Source organism: Dama dama, chromosome 20, assembly GCF_033118175.1.
Source record: "Dama dama isolate Ldn47 chromosome 20, ASM3311817v1, whole genome shotgun sequence".
Lineage (NCBI taxonomy): Eukaryota > Metazoa > Chordata > Mammalia > Artiodactyla > Cervidae > Dama > Dama dama.
The window spans coordinates 21,399,770-21,420,150 of record NC_083700.1 but is presented as its reverse complement, the minus strand read 5'-3'; the positions used below and the strand labels follow the sequence as shown (position 1 = coordinate 21,420,150).

At 38.6% G+C, this 20,381-nt stretch overlaps 1 protein-coding gene across 3 annotated transcripts; it reads left to right on the top strand.

The window, feature by feature from the left end:
* The first annotated feature begins 597 nt into the window (after positions 1 to 597).
* Positions 598 to 19,245, top strand: PRPF3 (pre-mRNA processing factor 3). Of its 3 annotated transcripts, XM_061120907.1 has the most exons (17): positions 610 to 725; positions 1,885 to 1,976; positions 2,938 to 3,128; positions 4,468 to 4,598; positions 6,564 to 6,710; positions 8,083 to 8,166; positions 8,374 to 8,594; positions 9,249 to 9,555; positions 10,266 to 10,432; positions 11,074 to 11,153; positions 12,964 to 13,107; positions 13,808 to 13,907; positions 14,080 to 14,193; positions 15,260 to 15,378; positions 15,644 to 15,727; positions 16,785 to 16,846; positions 18,885 to 19,245. In XM_061120907.1, the coding sequence occupies exons 3-17, from the start codon at positions 2,984 to 2,986 to the stop codon at positions 19,029 to 19,031; spliced, it is 2,052 nt and encodes a 683-aa protein (XP_060976890.1). In that variant the 5' UTR covers positions 610 to 725; positions 1,885 to 1,976; positions 2,938 to 2,983; the 3' UTR covers positions 19,032 to 19,245. The 3 variants fall into 3 exon arrangements, with proteins under 3 accessions (XP_060976891.1, XP_060976890.1, XP_060976892.1); XM_061120908.1 differs by lacking the exon at positions 1,885 to 1,976 and having other exon boundaries at positions 598 to 725; XM_061120909.1 differs by lacking the exons at positions 610 to 725; positions 1,885 to 1,976; positions 2,938 to 3,128 and adding an exon at positions 5,833 to 5,928 and having other exon boundaries at positions 4,467 to 4,598.
* The last annotated feature ends 1,136 nt before the right edge of the window (positions 19,246 to 20,381 follow it).

Below are 20,381 nucleotides of genomic sequence, written 5' to 3'. Positions count from 1 at the left end.
TACAGGTGAGGAAACAGCTTAAGGAACTTGCCTAATGTCACAGATAATGAGTGGGAAAGCTGGAATATAAATACAGACGGCTTTAAAACTCGTGCTGTTGCTTAAATCATTAAGTAATACTGAATCTCAGTGGATGCATGACATATAGTAATAGATAGTCATTATTTGTTCCGTGAAAGAATGGAAGGGGGAAGAAAAAACAACACTAAAAGGGGGGAGGGGCTACCATGATCTCTGGCACCACTGTTAAGTTAGGGACAAAAGCTAAGGAGGGGATGCTAGGGATCCTTAATGCTAGGGATCACGACTCTTGGAGGCTTTACTTTGTACTAGAAAGACCGGGTTTAGCCCAAACGCAAAAGCCCTTCTATTTAGTTCTAGCAAAACCGTAGTGCACTTATTCGCCACACTAGGAATACTACAGGCAGCCCAATTTATGCTTCAGGTAACACTAACGTTGCACACCTTTACCTGGGCAAACCGATGAGGCGAGGATCTAGCCAATGTAAAACTTTAGGGCTCCGCTACGCATGCGCTCCCTCTCTGGGCGGAAAGTAGCCACTACGGCTGCGCGAACCGGCGGCCCCACCCTCCCTCGTCACGCGTTGTGGGACCGCGGCGTGGCGGCGGCCGTGGCGGTAGCGACGGCAGGCCATAGGGCGGCCAGAGGGTTTCCGGTTCCGGTGTAACGTTCGGGCTCCGTCTCAGGGGCTGAAGTTTGTGAGGTGAGTAGTGGCCCGGGGCCCGGAGGGGGTATCCTGTTGTCCTAGTGTTTGGGGTAGGGTTCAGTTCGAGAGAAGGACAGAGGCGGGAAGGTTCAGCGGAAAGGAAGCTGAGAAAAGAACAAGGTTCTGTGGGAGAACGGGTTGGAATGAGGTTGTTTGAGAGGGGAAGGGCGGGGGCGGGAAAGGGACGAGCTGAGGGGACTCGCACTGAGATGAGGAGTTGGGGTAGAACAGGTGAGTGGGGGCTGGTCAGAGAGACGGGATGAGCAAAAAAGAAATGAATGGGAGTTTCAAGGATGAAATTCGACTTGTAGCAAAGAACACAGGGAAAGAAAATCCTTCAGAAGATTAAATTCTGTTCCCTGCTCATTCAGAGATCATTCTGCCTTCATCTCCTTCCACACCAGAACCACACCCCACCCCTACCCCACGCAGTTACTGTTGAACAATTGATTAGTGACAAAGCTCGTTACTGTTTCGAACTTTTATTTTGCCCATTGGCAGTTTAGTTTGCACGTTATCTTATGGAGGAATGGGTTGAAGTTGTGTACATTTGTTAGTATAGTGCTTGGGCACACATTTCATCTAATAGAGTGATGCCCCATTTGTAGCTCTGGATTTTCAAATTGTTTACTCTTTCTAGCCTATGATTCAGTTCCAGTGGAATATAAATTCTGTTAAGGCAAGAATTCTTGTCTGTCTTGTTCACCGTTGTGTGTATTCTCAGCAGTCAGTAGGCTGCCTGAAACTTACTAGGTATGCATAAATATTTATTGAATGAATTAAGTGCCTTATAAGAATGACAGTTGTCCTCACTTTGTAGGATGAGTGAACTGAGGCTCAGAGGAATTACTTGTCAGAAGGCTGGTAAATGTAGAGGTGTGTGTGAGCTCTTCACTCTATGGTGTCTGAATATGCTTCTTGTTAACATGTTGAGATTGATAGGCTATACTGCTATCTCCTGATGGGTAAATAAAGCCACTGCAGATTTATTCATATTACATGTCACTGAGGCACAAAATGCTTCACCTCTAGTGTCATGACTTTAAGCTACTAGTTTCATATGGTTATACCAAAATTATATACATTATTTAGCAATAGGTCTTCTAGAGGATAAACTTGCCAACAATGTAGAAGTTAATCAAGCTGTACCTTTTAGGGAAAAGATGTCATAAAACATCTTGAAAAATTGACACCCAGATCGAACCCTGATGTGTGGCACTTCTGGGAGGAGGTTAACTTGGAATTGAGGTCAGTCTAATTTATTGTCTTTTAGACAGTATGGAGGAAATTATGGAAATAAAATTTTCTTTCTGCTCATGTAGAGTTTTGAGATTTCAGTAGGAGATAAGACTGTAAGCATGAATAGTTTAAGAATTGTACTGATTTGCATTAAATAACAGATTGTTGTAGAGTCTTGTATGATGGTTTCTCTATTAAGCTAAAAAGTAGAAGAATAAAGGTAAAGGTGAAAAGAGTACATCCAAAATGAGGGTAATCTTTTTTTTATTAATTTTTATTGGAGTATAGTTGCTTTGTAATGTTGTGTTAGTTTCTACTGTACAGCAGAATGAATTAGCCTTTCATATACATATGAAAAGGGTAACCTTTTCTGAACTGAGGGATTACTTATGACAGAGACCCTGTAGAACAAAAGAGAAAAGGATCTGGGTACAGAATTCCCACTGGGATGACAATGAATACAGAGAAATATGACAGAACCGTCTTGAGGATTAGGGGCTTTAATGTAAGATGTAACCTGGATAAGCTATCTCTTATTTGTGTTCCTTAAAAGAAGCCCTGGGTTAAGGAATGCCTGCCTGGAAGTAGGAAGAATAGAAAAGTTGGCCTGTGAGTGGGCTTTTTCAGTCTTGTTTTCATGTTATATGTTTGACAGTCCTTGTTGAATATGATAATCAGAAAAGAAGCTAGAACTCATTTCTCAGACTAGGTTCTTCCCAAGGGTTGGTTTGTTTATTCCACAGATTTCATTGATTAGCTGATGATATTACTGAGTTAGGGGTAAAAATCAAACAGAATGTAGTTCTTTCTGTTTTGAAGTATACGTTGAAAGTATTTGGCTTGAAATGAAGTTAGAAGAACTTGCCCAGGATTGAGAATAGCAGTGGGGAAAGCATTCCTGATATACTAATCATTGCCTGGGGTCATTTTAGTCTTTTCCTGTCCTCTAACTTTACTGATTTCTTTTTAGGTGCAGTATTGAATCCTGTTTTGAGCTATCCTCCTTTTCCCGAAGAATGGCGCTATCTAAGAGGGAGCTGGATGAACTGAAACCATGGATAGAGAAGACAGTGAAGAGGGTGCTGGGTTTCTCAGAGCCCACAGTGGTCACAGCAGCACTGAACTGTGTGGGGAAGGGCATGGACAAGAAGAAAGCAGCTGGTATGTATGAATCTTTCTGAATCTTTTGGCTTAACATGTTGGATGACTGCAAATGCTACTTTGAACTTCCCCCAAATTCTCTGTGTTAGAAGCATCTGAAAAAAGGTCAGGCCACATTTTATTTTTTCTTGCATTATGATTGTTGTTGTTCAGTCGCCAAGTTGTGTCCGACTCTTTGTAACCCAATGGACTATAGCACGCCAGGCTTCCCTGTCCCTCACCATCTCCTGGAGTTTACCCAAGTTCATGTCCGTTGCATTGGTGTTGCTATCCAACCATCTCATCCTCTGCTGGCATCCTTCTCCTTCTGCCTTCAATCTTTCCCAGCGTCAGGGTCTTTTCCAGTGAGTCGACTGTCCGCATCAGGTGGCCAGGGTATTGGAGCTTCGGCTTCAGTGTGGATCCTAAATGAAATACTGAGGATTGATTTCCTTTAAGATTGACTAGTTTGATCTCCTTGCTGGCCAAGGGACTCTCAAGAATCTTCTCCAGCACCAATTCTTCAGCTTTCTGCCTTTATGGTCCAGCTCTCAACAAGCGTACATGACTCCTGGAAAGATCATAGCCTTGACTCTATGGACCTTCATCAGCAAAGTGATGTTGTTGCTTTTTAACACACTGTCTAGATTTGCCGTAGCTTTCCTGCCAAGAAGCAGATGTCTTTTAATTTCATGGCTGCAGTCACCATCTGCAGTAATTTTAGAGCCCTGGAGGAGGAAATCTGTCACTGCTTCTACCTTTTCCCCTTCTATTTGCTGTGAAATGATGCGGCTGGATGCCATTCTCTTAGTTTTTTTTTAATATTTAGTTTTAAGGTGGCTTTTTCACTCTCCATTATAGTGGAAATAGCCTAAATAATTAAATTTTTTTTAATGCTATTTGTGACATGTTTTGAATCTCAGACTGATTTCCTTTGACCGCTGTACTGAGTTACCTAAATTATATTTACTTAGGAAATATGCTAAAGTCAGATGGGTATATTCAGGTCAACATCTAAACATATAGAAGTCTCTATAAAATACATTTAAAAAATTGAAGGAAGTAGATTTTGTCTCCTCCAGCTTGCAGTTTAGGAAAAGTTATAGTGGTTATTCATCCTAAACTTTGATGCTCAACCTAAACAAGTTGCTGTGGCTCTGCTACTTCCTACTCCAAAAAATTAAAACTGTATTTTTTTATCTCATGGGGCAAAATCATTCATGTAAGAGAATTTATGAGAATCCTACAAAAAATTTAAGAAAGCATTTCCCTCCCTCCTAGGCATAAAATTCCAGTGTTGGTATTTGGATGAAATACTCTTACCTTTTCAACCTTGCCACCTCTTTTTTTTTCCTGTCAGACCATCTGAAACCTTTTCTTGATGATTCTACTCTCCGATTTGTGGACAAACTGTTTGAAGCTGTGGAGGAAGGCCGAAGCTCTAGGCATTCCAAGTCCAGCAGTGACCGGAGCAGGAAACGAGAGCTAAAGGTAGGTTACAGTTGACTATCTGATGAGTGTTTTGAACGGTAACAAATTTGTGAGCTTACCTGGCTCACACTTTAATATCCACTATTAGAATACCTGATGTTTAAGAGAGGTACTTAGACATAGAAGTAGAGGGGGTGAACTTGTATTATCGCCATCTTATGGTGATGAACTGCCTAAGTTCATGGGTTAAAATGTTCCAAGAAAAACAGTTGGTTGCTTTGTCCTTTTTCATATACAGTTAGGAGTTTTGGTTCTTATGTTTCCCTAAATCTCCTTTAAAAAAAAATAAGTAAATTGATTACTTTAAGATTTTATGCTTTGATTTACTTGAGGCCTAATAGATTGCTTCAGAATGTGACTTCACTGCTCCCTGAGCTATAGACCTCATTGTTCCTGCTTTTCAGATATTTCTCTGCAATGACTTGTAGATGGGATACCTAAGAACTCACTTTTTACCGTATGTCTTGTGGACCTACTCTTTGCTGTATAGCATATTGCCAGCCACCTGTCCCCATAAGTGGAATACTTAAAGGGACCATCATTATTCCCTTACTTTCTTCACTTTTTATCCGGTAGCTGCTGATTGGTCATGGTCTCTTTCAGTATTAACGGTGTCAAGTAGCTGATCTATCTCTTTTCTCTGTCTGTCTATTGAAATCTTTTCTGTGACTTCCATCAAACCTTCTAAAGTGCTTTTGATTCCTTGGCTCTCCTTTTGCTTTTCCTGAGGCACAAGAGTGAATAAGCAATGTCTGTTTGGTCCCTGACTAGGCTGTGGAACCAAGAGAAATAGAAATTTGTGTGCTGTTTGTGTTTAGGGTTTGCAGGGTGATCAGAGGAATGAAAGATAGTCCTTGCCTTAAAGGAATTTGCAGTTCAAGGGTTTGGGGATGGGAGGGCAGAACAAAATACAGTCACAAAAATTATAAAATCCAAGTAGCAGTTTTCATGGAAATTTTAAGGTTGACTATAAAGTTTCAGACTTAGTTGAATTTTGTTACACTTAAGGAGAAATTCACAGATCTGTAGAGTGAAGATTATGTTTTTGGTAGGACATGCTACTGTATAAGTGCTGAGGGCCTGCTACAAATAAAGTGACTACATTGGGTGGGATTAATAAAAATGGTTTCTTGAAGGAAATCTAGATAGCCTTGGGAGTTGGGTCCCATTTTGGTCCATTCAGTCCCCATCCCACACAATATATTATGGGAGAGTCCTTTTTCTTGAACTGTAGGAGTTCCAGGAAGCGCTCGCCCCTGGCCGAGGATATGTCCTTGCAAAACACGAGCCCTCCTAGTGAAGAGGGGATGTCACCCAAAGCCTACCACCGGTGTGTACATTTGCTTTTTCCCATTGTCCCTTCCACTTGGCCACTCTTGGTCCTGTTAAGTTCATCCTGCAAATTAGTCAACATATTTGAGTTCCCATTGTTAGATGAGAACAAAGTGTTATTGGGGAATATTGAAGAAGAGAGAAAACCCCTATCCTGGAAGAGCTTAGATGCTAGTTGGGAGAAAGTACATAGTGACATTGAAAAACTTAACACTTGGCAAGCAAATATCAACAATGTAATTTTACCTAGTATGAACCAAGTTCTTAAGTGCTAAAAGGATGTAAAACAACAGTTTGATCAGAGTGGGATGAGATTGTTAATGAGGAAAACTTCCTGGAGGAGGTGAGTTTTAGGCAAGGTTTGGATTGGGGGAAAAATTGAGGGAGATAATTACAATGTGGGCAGTAAGATTTGCAAAGACCTTGGGATGGGAACGTTTATAAGAATATGGGGATGAAATTTGTTTGACTGGAGTAGGAAAAGAATGAAGTTGAGATGGGTGAGATGGTCCATTTGGTGGAGGGTATAGAAGACTCTGGGAAAAGCCAGATAATACTAATAAGGACTAGGATTGTTCTTCCCTTCTCCCATGGGCAAGGATACAACTCTTCTTTCACCTTGGGTTCCCTTAGGAAGTGTTTGGTGATGACTCTGAGATCTCCAAGGAATCATCAGGAGTAAAGAAGCGACGGATACCCCGTTTTGAGGAGGTAGAAGAGGAGCCAGAAGTGATCCCTGGGCCTCCTTCAGAGAGTCCTGGCATGCTGACTAAGCTCCAGGTTAGTAGTTAAGAACTGGAAGTGGTGGTTTTGAGAGTCGAAGAAGAAAGAGATGGATTTACTGTGTCCTTAATTTAAACTAAATGTTAGCATTGGGGAAATTTTCTTTTCTGCTTTATGTTTCACCATTTCTTGGTTTAATCAGAAGAGATTCCAGTTAAATGGAGAAGGAAATGGCAACCCACTCCAGTATTCGTGCCAGAATAATCTCATGGACAGAGGAGCCTGGCGGGCTATAGTCCATGGGATTGCAGAGTCGGACGTGACTTAGTGACTGAATGACAACAACAACAGCCCAGTTGAAAGCTATTGAGATAGCATTTTGAGCACCTATTATGTGGCAAGGAAGGTGTATTACATACATCATTTGCACAGATATCTACCTCACTGTGTCATTAAGAAAATTATTGAAATAATTAGAACTCAGCATGATGACAGAGAAGAATTTCCAAATAATATAATGCAGAAAGCTTAATCCACTTAAATAATTTCGGATTGACTTCTGTTTTTTTTTTTAATAGAAATTATCTGTGTATTTAAAATGGGCATTGTTTAAAAATTCTGATACCATATAAATAGTAAATATTTTCAGAATATTCTTTTTGTACTTTTTGCAATTTAATCCATGTAAATATGTCACTATTTAAGAAATTGTTAAAAATAAATTTTAAAAAATAACCTTGAAGCACCTTGACAGCAGACTCTTTTGGAAAATTCAAGAAGAGTTACTTGATCATGTTCTCAAAGCTTATTTTTCTGAATTTCCTTAGGACAGAGAAAGGGATTTATGGAGACTAGGAAGCAAGTCTCCTGGGTCCCAAGTCTCCACTAGGAAGCAAGTGGACTCTGGTTACCCAGATTAGGAACTCAGGGACCAATAGTGTTTTGTTTTGTTTTTTTCTTTTTTAAGTATAATAATAATGTTTATGGATTCTATTAGTTTTGCATGCATTATTTAAATGTTCACAGTTTCCCTGTAAGGTAGGTACTGTTTTTACTCCTTTTAGACACTTGGAGATTTAAGAATTAAATACCATGTTCAAGGTCACAGAGGCATTAAATGGAAGAGTTAAGATTGAAACTCGGGTTTCCCTGACTCCAGAGTCTTACTCATCAAGCTGTGTTACTACTTAACATGCCAGTCCTACCTTGGGAAGATAGGTTGAAAAATTCCAGTGATCAACTGTGTGACCTTATCTGTTAACTGTGTAAACTAAATTTGCTAGCCTGTGGTACAGGCAGAATATGATGGGATCGTTCAAAAAATACTAGTTTCTCTAGACCTAAAAGCCCTTTGAGTTTAGGAACCTGTATGGGAGAAATAAAAAAGAGGTGTTAACTGTTTTCCAACTTTTTACCCCACTGAGAGCAGATCAAACAGATGATGGAGGCAGCAACACGGCAAATTGAGGAAAGGAAAAAGCAACTGAGCTTCATTAGCCCCCCTACACCTCAGGTATTGTAACCAAGTTTCTCTGAAAACAAGACTGTTAAACACAGAATTTCTTTCCACCCACTCAAATGAGAGTCCAGAAAATGACTGCATGTTCCACCCTCAATTTACCACATGTGTGTGTGTGTGTTTGTGTATGTGTAAAAGAGAGAGATCTGTTTGCCTATGTTAATTTTTTCTGATGCTGATTTCTTTTTCTCTATCTCACAGCCAAAGACTCCTTCATCCTCCCAACCAGAGCGACTTCCAATTGGCAACACTATTCAGCCCTCCCAGGCCGCCACTTTCATGAATGATGCCATAGAGAAGGCAAGGAAAGCAGCTGAACTACAAGCCCGCATCCAAGCCCAGCTGGCACTGAAGCCAGGGCTCATCGGCAATGCCAACATGGTGGGCCTGGCCAATCTCCATGCTATGGGCATTGCTCCCCCGTGAGTATCTATTTCATGGAACTCATCTTTTCAGAAGCTTGAGAAGCAGTAAATACCTTTGAGTGTTACTGATCCTCTTCTTCCAAGGAACTTAAGTCATTTCTTAGTTTCATATTTCTTACATATGTTCAGTAAATACCAATTGAATTTATTCTCTTGGTTTCCTTGTTGCAGAGTTTAATTATCTTCTTTTTATGATTGGTAGAACTAAAATTAAGATTATTCCTCCAGTATTGGAGCTAGGAATAGGATCAGGTCTCCTGGTTCCTAATTCAAGAGCTATTTCCATTAAACCACATTGAGTGAGACCAGATATGAGAGTTCTCTGCAACTGGGTAAAGGTGATAGGCTTTATTTTTAGCACCTCAGTTGGTTTGCAATTCCCTGACTCAAGAATTCAGGAGTAAAGAATGATAGGATTCCAACTTCTTGCCATTGTAATTTGTAAGTTCATTTCATCTGATTATACTCCATACTCAACTGTCCAGCTTTGTATATTCAGTCAAGATGTTATTATTCATTGATGGGTTTATATTCCTCAGAACTTTGTAACCTAATTGTCTCTGGTGGGTTTTGATTTGTTTGTATTTTTTGTCTGTTTGCCTGCCTTATTGTTTTATATGGGATTTATTCCTCTTTTGGGCTATTTTTCAGGAAGGTGGAGTTAAAAGATCAAACTAAACCTACACCACTGATTCTTGATGAACAAGGTCGAACTGTAGATGCAACAGGCAAGGAGATTGAGCTGACACACAGAATGCCTACTCTGAAGGCCAATATTCGGGCTGTGAAGAGAGAACAGTTCAAGCAACAGCTAAAAGAAAAGCCATCAGAAGACATGGAATCTAATACCTTTTTTGATCCACGAGTCTCAATTGCCCCTTCCCAGCGCCAGAGACGCACTTTTAAATTCCATGACAAGGGCAAATTTGAAAAGATTGCCCAACGATTACGGACAAAGGTATCTGGCTTAGAATAAAATCTAGAAATTTGAATAAGTTAGGAAGGTGACAAAGGAAACTGAATATAGTCCTGAAATACTGTCAACTTAATTCTCTCTGTTTTTGGCAATTAGATAAATAAGTAGTAAAGCAATAAGTAATTTTTAAAATACTGTGTTTATTTCTGGAATACTTGAATTTTAGTGATTTGTTTTCTCAGATACTTACATTCTTTTTTTTTTTTTTTTTTTTAAGTTACTTACATTCTACTTAGGTAAAAAGGAAATTGAATTTGAAAATTCTCTACATACAACAATCAGTGGAGGGAAACTGTTTAGAAACCTCAGGACATCTGAGGAAAGCTAGCCTGCTGTTAAAATTTGCTGCAGACAATCCACATTCCTGGATAGTTTAATTGACCATATATTCAATGACTTTTACCTTCTTGTTTTCATCCTCTCAGAAGTTTTCCATAAAATTCCATTTCTACATATTTGCTGCAGGCACACACTGGGATAGAGGGGTGATAATGAGAGCCAAATATATGGAAATCAACCAAGTAATGAGTAAAGCAAAGCAGAACAGCTCTTTTTTCTTAGCTTTCAGAAAATCTGAATTTGTTGTGTTAGATGTAAAGAGTTCAACAAGGGAGTGTTTTAAGTTTTGGGATTCTACTGCTTCCCTGTTTTCTTTGATTCTAATTTATCTTCTTGTCTTACCTTGTCTTTAGGCTCAACTAGAGAAGCTGCAGGCAGAGATCTCACAGGCTGCTCGAAAAACAGGCATTCATACTTCAACTAGACTGGCCCTCATTGCTCCTAAGAAGGAATTGAAGGAAGGCGACATCCCTGAAATTGAGTGGTGGGACTCTTACATCATCCCCAATGGCTTTGACCTGTGAGTTTGTTGGTTAATACCTTTTATGAAGACTAGAGTTTTAATGGGAAAGATGGTATTCATGCATTACATAAAAATTTTCAATCTAAGGCAAACATAACCATATACAAGCTCATATGCTTATAAAGAATGTGTTCTGTGGGTTGTTTTTAGTTTTTTGGGTCAATCAATGTAGGAGGATTGGACACAAATATTTTCTGCTTGCTTTGTTATACATTGTTAGTGTTTTTAGCATATTCATTTTCTTAATTACCTTCTTTTGCTACTTATAACAGATGTTTACATATATTAAAGATCCAGTCCTAAAAGAGAGAAAGGATTCTTGGTGAGGGAGAGAATGATAAATAAAACATGTAAGAAACATTCAGAGAGCTTTAATCATATCTGCTCCATTATTCTGATACATGACTTAAGGAGACTGTGTCTCAGCCTTTCCTTATGCCTCCTTTGTCAACCACTGTCCCAGAGAATTATTGTTACTAATGACAGAATATGGTATCTGTTAAATGTGTTAGGGTAGGAAAAAAAGGTTGAGAATCCACTATGGAGAGTGGATTTTTTCATTGTGTTTCTGAGATTGCCTCTCTCTTGGAATCGTCTCTACCCACATATCCTGTTTTCCCTTCTTCCTCCAATTTTAGTACAGAGGAAAATCCCAAGAGAGAAGATTATTTTGGAATCACAAATCTTGTTGAACATCCAGCCCAGCTCAACCCTCCAGGTAATGTAGAGATTACTCAGTCAAAGCCCTAGAGAAGTATTAGCCTATAGGAGTTTATGTGATAATGGATGTAATCTCTGTCTGGGCTGTCTGTACTATAGCTGCTATTCACACATGACTACTGAGAACTTGAAAACTGAGTTGCATTAATATAGCTGAGGGACTGATTTTTTTAATTTTTTTTTCAATTTTAATTTAAATAGTACATGTGGCTAGTGGCTACAGTATTGGACAGTGCAGCTGTTATAGAGCATTGAGGTCTAAACCAGAGATGGCCTCACTGATGTATATCTGTATTTCAAATTGGGCTTTTGCAGTAGTGTTGACTCCCAACTCTAGTCTAGCACACCACCACTAAACCCCTTGCCATCTTCAGTCTGCCTTGTCTTCAGCCTTTCTGTTTATGTGTTTTGTAGTGAAAGTCTGTTGGCTTAGTCAGAGGAGATGGGTTTTAGTTGTACCTGAAATCCCTGGATAAATCACTACAATACAGAATTTTCTCATATGTAGAGATAACACTAACCGACAATCCTTTTTCAAGTGATCACAGAAGATGCTAATACTTTCATCAGACTTGAGATGAACAGAGGTTAGTTTTTACTCAGTAAATTTGTTTATCAGGATCTCTAATAAATTAAGAAAAATAGCTTGAGACTTTGAGATAAATAAAAAGGTAATAAACACTGAATTGTACTTAATCAGAATCTATTTGGTTGTCTTCAGTATGAATCATTAGAAGAATGTAGGGAGTTTTATTTGTTTTAATAAATTGAATAAATCTGACTTGGGAGCCCAGAGGATTTTTCCCAGTCCCTGTAACTCTTAAATTAGGAATTTCATCATCTTGGCCAGTGGTTTTCAAGTTGGATTCCATAGACACCTTGAGGTTTAGTAGGTAGGATCCAAGTGGGATTCTGGATACCCTCTGCCTACCCCAAATCCTCACACAGAGCAGTCAGAGCAGCTCTAATCTTTTTTTCCATATCTGCCACATTTCAGTTTATTAAAGGGTTCAGTTGCTTAAAGAAAAACAAGTTAGAACATGACTCATGAAAGAAAAGAATACTTTTTACTCGTTTTTTTTTTAAGTATTTATTTATTTGGCTGCACCAGGCCTTAGTTGTGGCATGCAGACTATTAGTTGAACCATGTGAGGTCTAGTTTCCTGACCAGGGATTGAACCCAGGCCCCCTGAATTGGGAGCACAGAGTCCTAGCCACTGTACTACCAGGGTAGTTCCAAGAATACTTAATAAAAACATAACCATAATACTACTATCATGACCTAAAAATAACTAAAAACAAGCTAAACGTCCTTTTTTAAAAAAAAATTTCTTTTGGGACATAGTTGATTTACAATGTTGTATTAGTTTCAGGTGTACAGCACAGTATATCATCTATACATAAACCCACTGTTTTTTAGATTCCTTTCTCATATAGGCCATTATACAGCATTGAGTAGAGTTCCCTGTGCTATGTAGTAGATCCTTAGTTACTTTATATATAGTAATGGATATATGTCAATCCCAGTCCTCTAATTTATCCCTCTCCCCTTTAGTCCCTGGTGGCCTTAAGTTTGTTTTCAGCGGCTATAACTGTTTTATTAAAAGATAAGTTCATTTGTACTCTTTTTTTAGGTTCCACATGTAAGCATTATATATTTGTCTTTATCTGTCTGACTTACTTCACTCAGTATGACAATCTTTAGGTCCATCTGTGTTGCTGTGAAGTTCTTTTTAATGTGATTGATATTCACCTATATCCCTGTAATATGCTTATTGCTTTGGCACATTCATTTCTCTGCCTGACAGTTGACAATGACACACCAGTTACTCTGGGAGTATATCTGACCAAGAAGGAACAGAAGAAACTTCGACGGCAGACGAGGAGGGAAGCGCAGAAGGAGCTACAAGAGAAGGTCAGGCTGGGCCTGATGCCTCCTCCAGAACCCAAAGGTACAGATCTTAGAGGCAGGGAAGAAATGGTGGCAAGTTTTTCTTCCTGTCATTCTAGAGGAACTTTTAGTATCTCTCTATATTTGAATGCTTTTTGTTTCTCAGAATCATTCATTGGTTTGTCCTTTCCCAAGTTTTCTACTGTCTTTATTAAATCAGGTCAACATAGTCATTGTAGAGGTCATTTAAGCCTTTTTCATAAGTAATATTGACCATTTAACATTCTTACCTTCCTGGAAGAATAACAGTCTTGAAGTTTATGGAGACAGTAGTTGGAGTATTTGCTCAGAGTTGTTGTATACATAATTCTTAAATGTTTAAAAAATGAAAATGAAGTTTAAAAAACCTCACTCCTATAGTTTCCAGTATCAGTTAGTAGTATTTTGAGTGAGCACTGTTATGTATAGGATCTTTCACTAAATGCTACAATGAAAGTGAAAAATGCTAACAAAATTAAGTTTGTTTTCTTTCACAAATTTTCAAGCAGTGTGAGTAAATGTATACCAATTATTGATATTAATTTACCTCCTGCAAATGCTGAATTAATGGAATGGGCTTTCAAGGTAAAAGTATTTGGAGGAAGTGAGTTTTGAGCAGATTTGAAATAGGTGAACAGTATGAATTGGTAGGAAGAGATTGCAGATTACCCTAGCTGGAGTGGTGACTTAGGAGATTGATCTCTGTCATCTCTTCGCTGCAGTGAGAATTTCAAATTTGATGCGAGTATTAGGAACAGAAGCTGTTCAAGACCCCACGAAGGTAGAAGCCCATGTCAGAGCTCAGATGGCAAAAAGACAGAAGTAAGTGCCATGGGATTGGGTGGAAACCCAGGGCAAGTACCTTTCCCGAACTCTTCTGGGGGATCCATATTTGGAGGGAGGGGAGAGTTCTCCGTTGCTCTCTCTTTCCCTCAGCCCTGCTTCTGATCTTCAATGCCTTTCTCACTTGTGGATGTCCTTCCTGTCACGACAGAGCGCATGAAGAGGCCAATGCTGCCCGAAAACTTACAGCAGAACAGAGAAAGGTCAAGAAAATTAAAAAGCTTAAAGAAGACATTTCACAGGGGGTACACATATCTGTATATAGGTAGGTGTCCAGACTGGGCCAGCCTTTCCCTTAGAAATACCAAAACATTTTCCAAGTGCTCAAGGCAGAATCACTGGTATAAAGCATACCTAACATCACCTCCACTCTCTTTAATGATCCTGGTATACATCAGGAGCTAGTAGATCTTTTACAGCGATGAGGGTTAAAAACTTACTCTTCTATCTCTGAGGTCTTAGTGAACTAATATTAGTTCTGAAGAATGAATGTGAATATGCATGTTCAGGTCAAGATGTGAACTAAGGCTCATTCATTCTTTATGAAGCATAAAATACTGTTTTTTTCTAGGAAACACTAAAAGTTTTTTTCCTCAGTTAACTATATTCTTATCCTAATGTATTGTAGTAATCCTTTTATTTCCACTCCAAAATGGACTTTATGTGTTGTAATTATTTTCTAGTTTGTATTGATTTAATGTTTTCATTTTACTCTTTTATGTCAAGTATATATATGTCTCTTATTTAGATGTGCTCATGTTTAGTAACTAGTTCTTGATTATAGAAATGGTACATTATTATAAAAGTAGTGAATGCTTACTAAGATAAAAACATTCTAGCAATACAGAAGGACACTTCTGTGAAAAAGTCCCCTTCCTAGTCTCTGATCCTCAGGACCACTCACTATGGGTAATTGTCACTAACAGTTTTTCATGTATTCTTATAGAAATTTTCGTGCATAGCATTGTGACTACTTTACATTATAAGCATCTAGAGGGCAAAGAATTTGTTGATCTTTATATTGTCAAGAATAACCAAGCATATAAATTTTTTTGGATGATGGTTATTAATAGCTCTCCTTTTTCTTAAAGTAAATTCTGATTACCTGCTAGTGTTGTAAAGTGTACTGTGCTAGACTTTGAAGAAGTTTAAGACAGTAGAAACACTTGTAGATTCATCAATTCTACCTGTTAAGCTTTAGTATATTTGCCTACTCCAAATGCCTTTGTTTTTAGAAAGAAAACTATTTTGGATCCATCTTTATTTGCCATTCCATTCAGTCAGCTACTGGTGCTAAAATGAAACCCATAACTAAACTTTCCCTTCTCCAGAGTTCGAAATTTGAGCAACCCAGCCAAGAAGTTCAAGATTGAGGCCAATGCTGGGCAGCTGTACCTGACAGGGGTGGTGGTACTGCACAAGGATGTCAACGTGGTAGTAGTGGAAGGGGGTGAGTCTGAAAACTTGAGGCAACCCTAGGCCTTGAAGTGATTAGCATGGTGGGGAGAAATGAGAAAAAAGATGGTATTTTAGAGTCAAACCTGTGTTAAATATCTTGGGCCTCTGTTTATTTATTGAAGTAGAAGAACCTAAGATGTGGCTCCTGGGATTGCTTCAACTACCATATTAATGTCTGAGCGTTGAGTGAGCTCAGAGGTTCCTTCTACCCCATTGTCTTCCACAACTCTGGCAAAATTCTTCTTCTTTGTTTCTAGGCCCCAAGGCCCAGAAGAAATTTAAGCGTCTCATGCTGCATCGGATAAAGTGGGATGAACAGACATCTAACACAAAGGGAGATGGTGAATGGGGGTTAGAGGGGATTAAATGGGAGGTGGGTGGGATGGTACTCGGTCCATTCATCTATTCCCTCTCTTTAACACTCTTGCAAATACTAGATAATGTTCAAGAATTTTAGAAAAACCCTTTTGGACTTTAAATATGCTAGACATTCATAAGGTATTTACTGTATGAATATTAGTTATTCTCCTGCCTGTCCTTTAAGGCCTTTCTACTTGTTGGTTTCTCTGTTAGCCCAGAAAGGGGATATAGGCTACATGAGTATATTTAGTTTGTGAATTTTCAGCAAGCTGCACGCTCATATGTGCATTGTCTATATTGTATAGTTTTTTTTTTATATTGTATAGTTTTTTGATAAGAAGCTTTTTTAAAGGACTGAAGGCAAAAAAAAGATTTTTAGACCAAAAAAAGCTCTGCTTCATTCAGAAAAATATACTTTTTCTGTTGCCCAAGTTTTTCTTGTATTTATTTATTTGACATCCTCCTGGCCATCATTCTTCCATCAATATTTATTCTTCCTTCTTTGAAGAACTGGGTTAGTATTTACCATATGCAGAGAACCTTATTTTTCATAACTTTAGCCTTCTAATACTTTATGTTCTTCCTTATTGTATTTTTGTACTTAAAGTACACTTTTTACGATAATTGACCTGTATTTTGTTTTGCAAGTGTTCTAAGATATTTTCATTCCGTATATCTGCCCTTCTTCATTAGACTAAAAACTCCTTGAGAATGGACCTTATTGTTTTGGCATCTGAAGCGCTTGGGACAAGTTTTTATTGTTCTTTTATCTCCTTATTCCCAGTACCTGGCACAGCTCTTGACACAGAGTTGATACTCAATCCATGTTTGTTGAATTAATTAATGTCCCTGCCTGATAGAAGATTCAGTCTAATTGGGGGGAAATAAAGAGTAACAAGATATTTGATCCCAATACATGAGAAAAAGTGGTAATATTTAAAAGAAATTTGGCTAGGCTTGAATACTGTTTGTTTGGAACCTAAATCTTGGTGTCTAGTCTAAGTCTAGAGCAAGATTTAGCTATATTGTCTTTTCCAGATGATGAGGAATCTGATGAGGAAGCTGTGAAGAAAACCAACAAATGTGTACTAGTCTGGGAGGTAGGTGATCCTCTGTTAAACAGTGAGGCAAAACTTTAGCTAATTCCTGACTGTTTCTAAATAATAACTAATCCCTTAAGTAATTTGTGCTTCTTTTTTGAATTCATTGTTAAGTATTTGGCAGCAAATCCTTCCTGGTTATATTTTAGTTAAACTGATGTGTGTATAGTTTATGCCATCTGGGGAAAGCTGGTGGCAAGAATACAAATTCTGTATTTATTTCACAGTCATGGACATGACCCTTGGAAAGAGGGAAATGAATTGTAGGTATTTCTTTGGATATAGTGAGAGAAGTACTAGACTTAAGAGTATAAAGTTGCAGACTTCCCCTGGTGGTCCAGTGTTAAGATGCTGTACTCCCAATGAAGGAGGCATGGGTTTGATCCCTGGATGGATAACTAAGATCATGCATGGCATGGCCAAAAAAAAGAATATAAAGTTGACTAAGTTGGCAGTATCACTTACTAGCAGTGCAGCTGGGCAATTAAGTAACATTTAATATAAAATACTGTTGCTTTTGTCTATAAAATGTGGATATTATTTTCCTTTGCTATTTTTTTTTTTTTTGGTGGAAACCTAATTATATGTAATGATGCTTCGTAAAATGTGACTAAATCACTGTTTAAATGGAACATTTTTATGGTTGTACAATTCTTTCATCCCTAAAATTTTCTTAGTGAACCACTATGAGTTCTGAAGAATGAATAAATGAGTGAATATGCTTGTTCAGGCCAAGTTGTGAACTAAGGGATCATTCACCCTCTGTGGAGTGTAAAATATTATCCTATTTCTCCAGGAAGCATTAAAGGTTTCTTTCCTCAGTAACTGTATTCTTAACTTGATATACTGCAGTAATCCTTTATATTACCACTTCAAAATACATTTTATACATTGTAAGTATTTTCTACCTTTATGTTGATTTAATTTTTTCATTTTATTCTTTTAGGTTGAATACATGAGTATCTTCTAGTTTTAAAATGTGCTCATATTCAGGAACCAGTTATTTATTATAAAAGTAGTACTTTGGGAATTCCCTGATGGTCCAGTGGTTAAGACTCCACACTTCTGCAGGGGTCATGGGTTCAGTCCCTGCTTAGGGAACTAAGATCCTGCATGCCCCAGAATGTGGCCAAAAAAAGTAATATTTTAATTCAAAAGAATGCTCATTAGGATACATTCTAACCACACAGAGCCTTACTGAAATAGTCCCTTGCAGCTCCCTGATTCCTTAAGACCTCTTTATAGGTAATTGCTACTGATTGTTTTTCATGTGTCCTTCTGTCTTATCCCAGATTCCTCCCAATTTATGCATACTAATTAGGTGATAATAACCATAATAATTATGTGTCTCATAAGTCCCCACTTGCATATTTAATATTCCAGCCCCATCATCTCTTTAAAATTCTCTTCTGAGAGTCCTCAGGAATTATCTCTCAGATTCAGAAACAAGCCAAGTTCTGCTCTTGCCTCCTTTTTGGAATCTGGTCCCTGAAAAGCCTCTTGAGGTTGCATTTGTGACTGACATTGCAGCCTTTGGTGAGAACACGATTCCACCAAGTACTGTATCTTTCTGTTGAAGTTGTCTGCAAGTAGCCCCCCTTACGCCCATTCCTCTCTCTCGCTCACCCCTGTTTGTTCTTTGTCATTGGGCCCCAAAGGCTCCTGCTCATATGAAGATCTCACTAAGTCTTCTGAAAAGAGTCCTTTTAGCCTCTAACACCTTTCTCCTTAAAGGTCCTAGAGGCCTGGTGGGAAACAAGTTCATCCCATCTCATCTTCCATAGTCCTTCCTGACGTACTCTTCCATCCAGGCACCAGAGCACAGAAATCCTGCTTTCAGTCAAAAAAACAAACCCATAGAAAGTCATGAGAATTCAGCAGATACCCGGGGGGTAGAAGTTAGAATTGTTTTTACCATAAAATCACTTTCAGCTAGACACATTGCTACACAGTGTTACCAGGTTTTATAAAGGACTATTATATCTGATTTAAATTAGAAATTGCAATGTTTCTATTACACATTTTGTCTCTTTCCCAGGGTACAGCCAAAGACCGGAGCTTTGGGGAGATGAAGTTCAAACAGTGCCCTACAGAGAACATGGCTCGGGAGCATTTCAAAAAGCATGGGGCTGAGCACTACTGGGACCTGGCGCTGAGTGAATCTGTGTTGGAGTCCACCGACTGAGACTACTGCAAGCCCTTTCTCTCCCCTCTTACCTTGTCTCTTCAGTCATCTCCCTCATTCTACTTCCAAACCCAGCCCGACTTGTGTGTGTGATCTCAGAACGGTGCCAGGCTGACATTTGGACAGAGGGAGAACTCCTTGCTCCCTTCCCTAGTCAGCCTGGTGCTGCCCTTTATTCCTCTTATGTGAATATGATTAAAGAGTTATTTTTAAAGTCAGTATGATATTTTTCACACACTCATAGGTATCAGAGTTTGGGTCTTCAGGTGATCTTTCCTCCAGACTTCTAGCAATTGCTATGGAAAAAGAAAATTTTGTCATTGATATTTATGTATATATAAATGAATGAATGGATGGATGGATGATTGGATATTGGAAACCTGACCTCATCTTGGAGCAAAAGTGATCAATACCATTTTCCTGGAACAGAGTGAAGAAGGAAGAGGTGTTAAGTGGATAGAGGAGAGGGAATGTCTATCTCTTAACCTTCAATGGGTAATCACAAGGTTGACAGATTACTTCTGGTCTTGGCTGAATAGCATTAACAGGAAATCCCTTCCTCACATAGGTGAATATATGAGAATGTGTGTTGTGAGTGAAATGGACACAGGGAGAGTCCAAGGATGATGTTATAGGTCAGTTTGTAAAATCAAATAGGATTTGAGAATTTAGCCTATTTCTTCTCTTTACTAATTAAAAAAAAAAAACAATCCTTTTCTAAAAGACAGTGTGTAGTTTCTTTTTTTACCCCCCTAAGAATCTGACAAGATGCAGTTCTGTTAAGCACTTAATGCTTTTGGTTTCTTTTTAGGATTATTTGGATCAGAATAAGTGTCCAAAGAAGTCCAAATTCTTAACCATAAATATCCTTCCATTTCATGTTGCCTGTTGAGGACATACTGAGAATGGATTGTACACAGGAGCCATTAGAGCTCCTTCCTGCTAACTGAAGTTTACTAGGCAGTAGTGTCAGAGAATGAATGCTTGACCAGAAGTTAAAACAGTCTATGATATCAAATTAACCCTTTTTAAAAAGGTTATGTGGGAAAAAAATTAAAAGGTTATATGGGGACTGCCCTGGCAGTCCAGTGGTTAAGACTCTGTGCTCCCAATGTAAAGGACATGGGTTTGATCCTTGGTCAGGGAACTAAGATCCCGCATGCCCTACAAAACAGCAAAAAATAAAAAGTTTAAAATTTTAAAAGTTACATGTTTTAGGTCCTAGTTGGAGTTTAAGGCAATATTCTAGAGTACTAGGATAAAAAAGGTGGAAAGAGACAAAGGACTGCAAAAGACCTTAAGGAAAAGCAACAACCTCCCTTTTAGAGATGAACCATAATGCAGACAGAT

Excerpts from the sequence above, each read along its gene's own strand:
- PRPF3 (XM_061120908.1), top strand. The coding sequence starts at position 2,984 with ATGGCGCTATCTAAGAGGGAGCTGGATGAACTGAAACCATGGATAGAG. Across the intron at positions 13,108-13,807 it reads GCCTCCTCCAGAACCCAAAG|TGAGAATTTCAAATTTGATG; the intron begins GTACAGATCTTA and ends TCTTCGCTGCAG. Across the intron at positions 16,847-18,884 it reads AATGTGTACTAGTCTGGGAG|GGTACAGCCAAAGACCGGAG; the intron begins GTAGGTGATCCT and ends TCTCTTTCCCAG.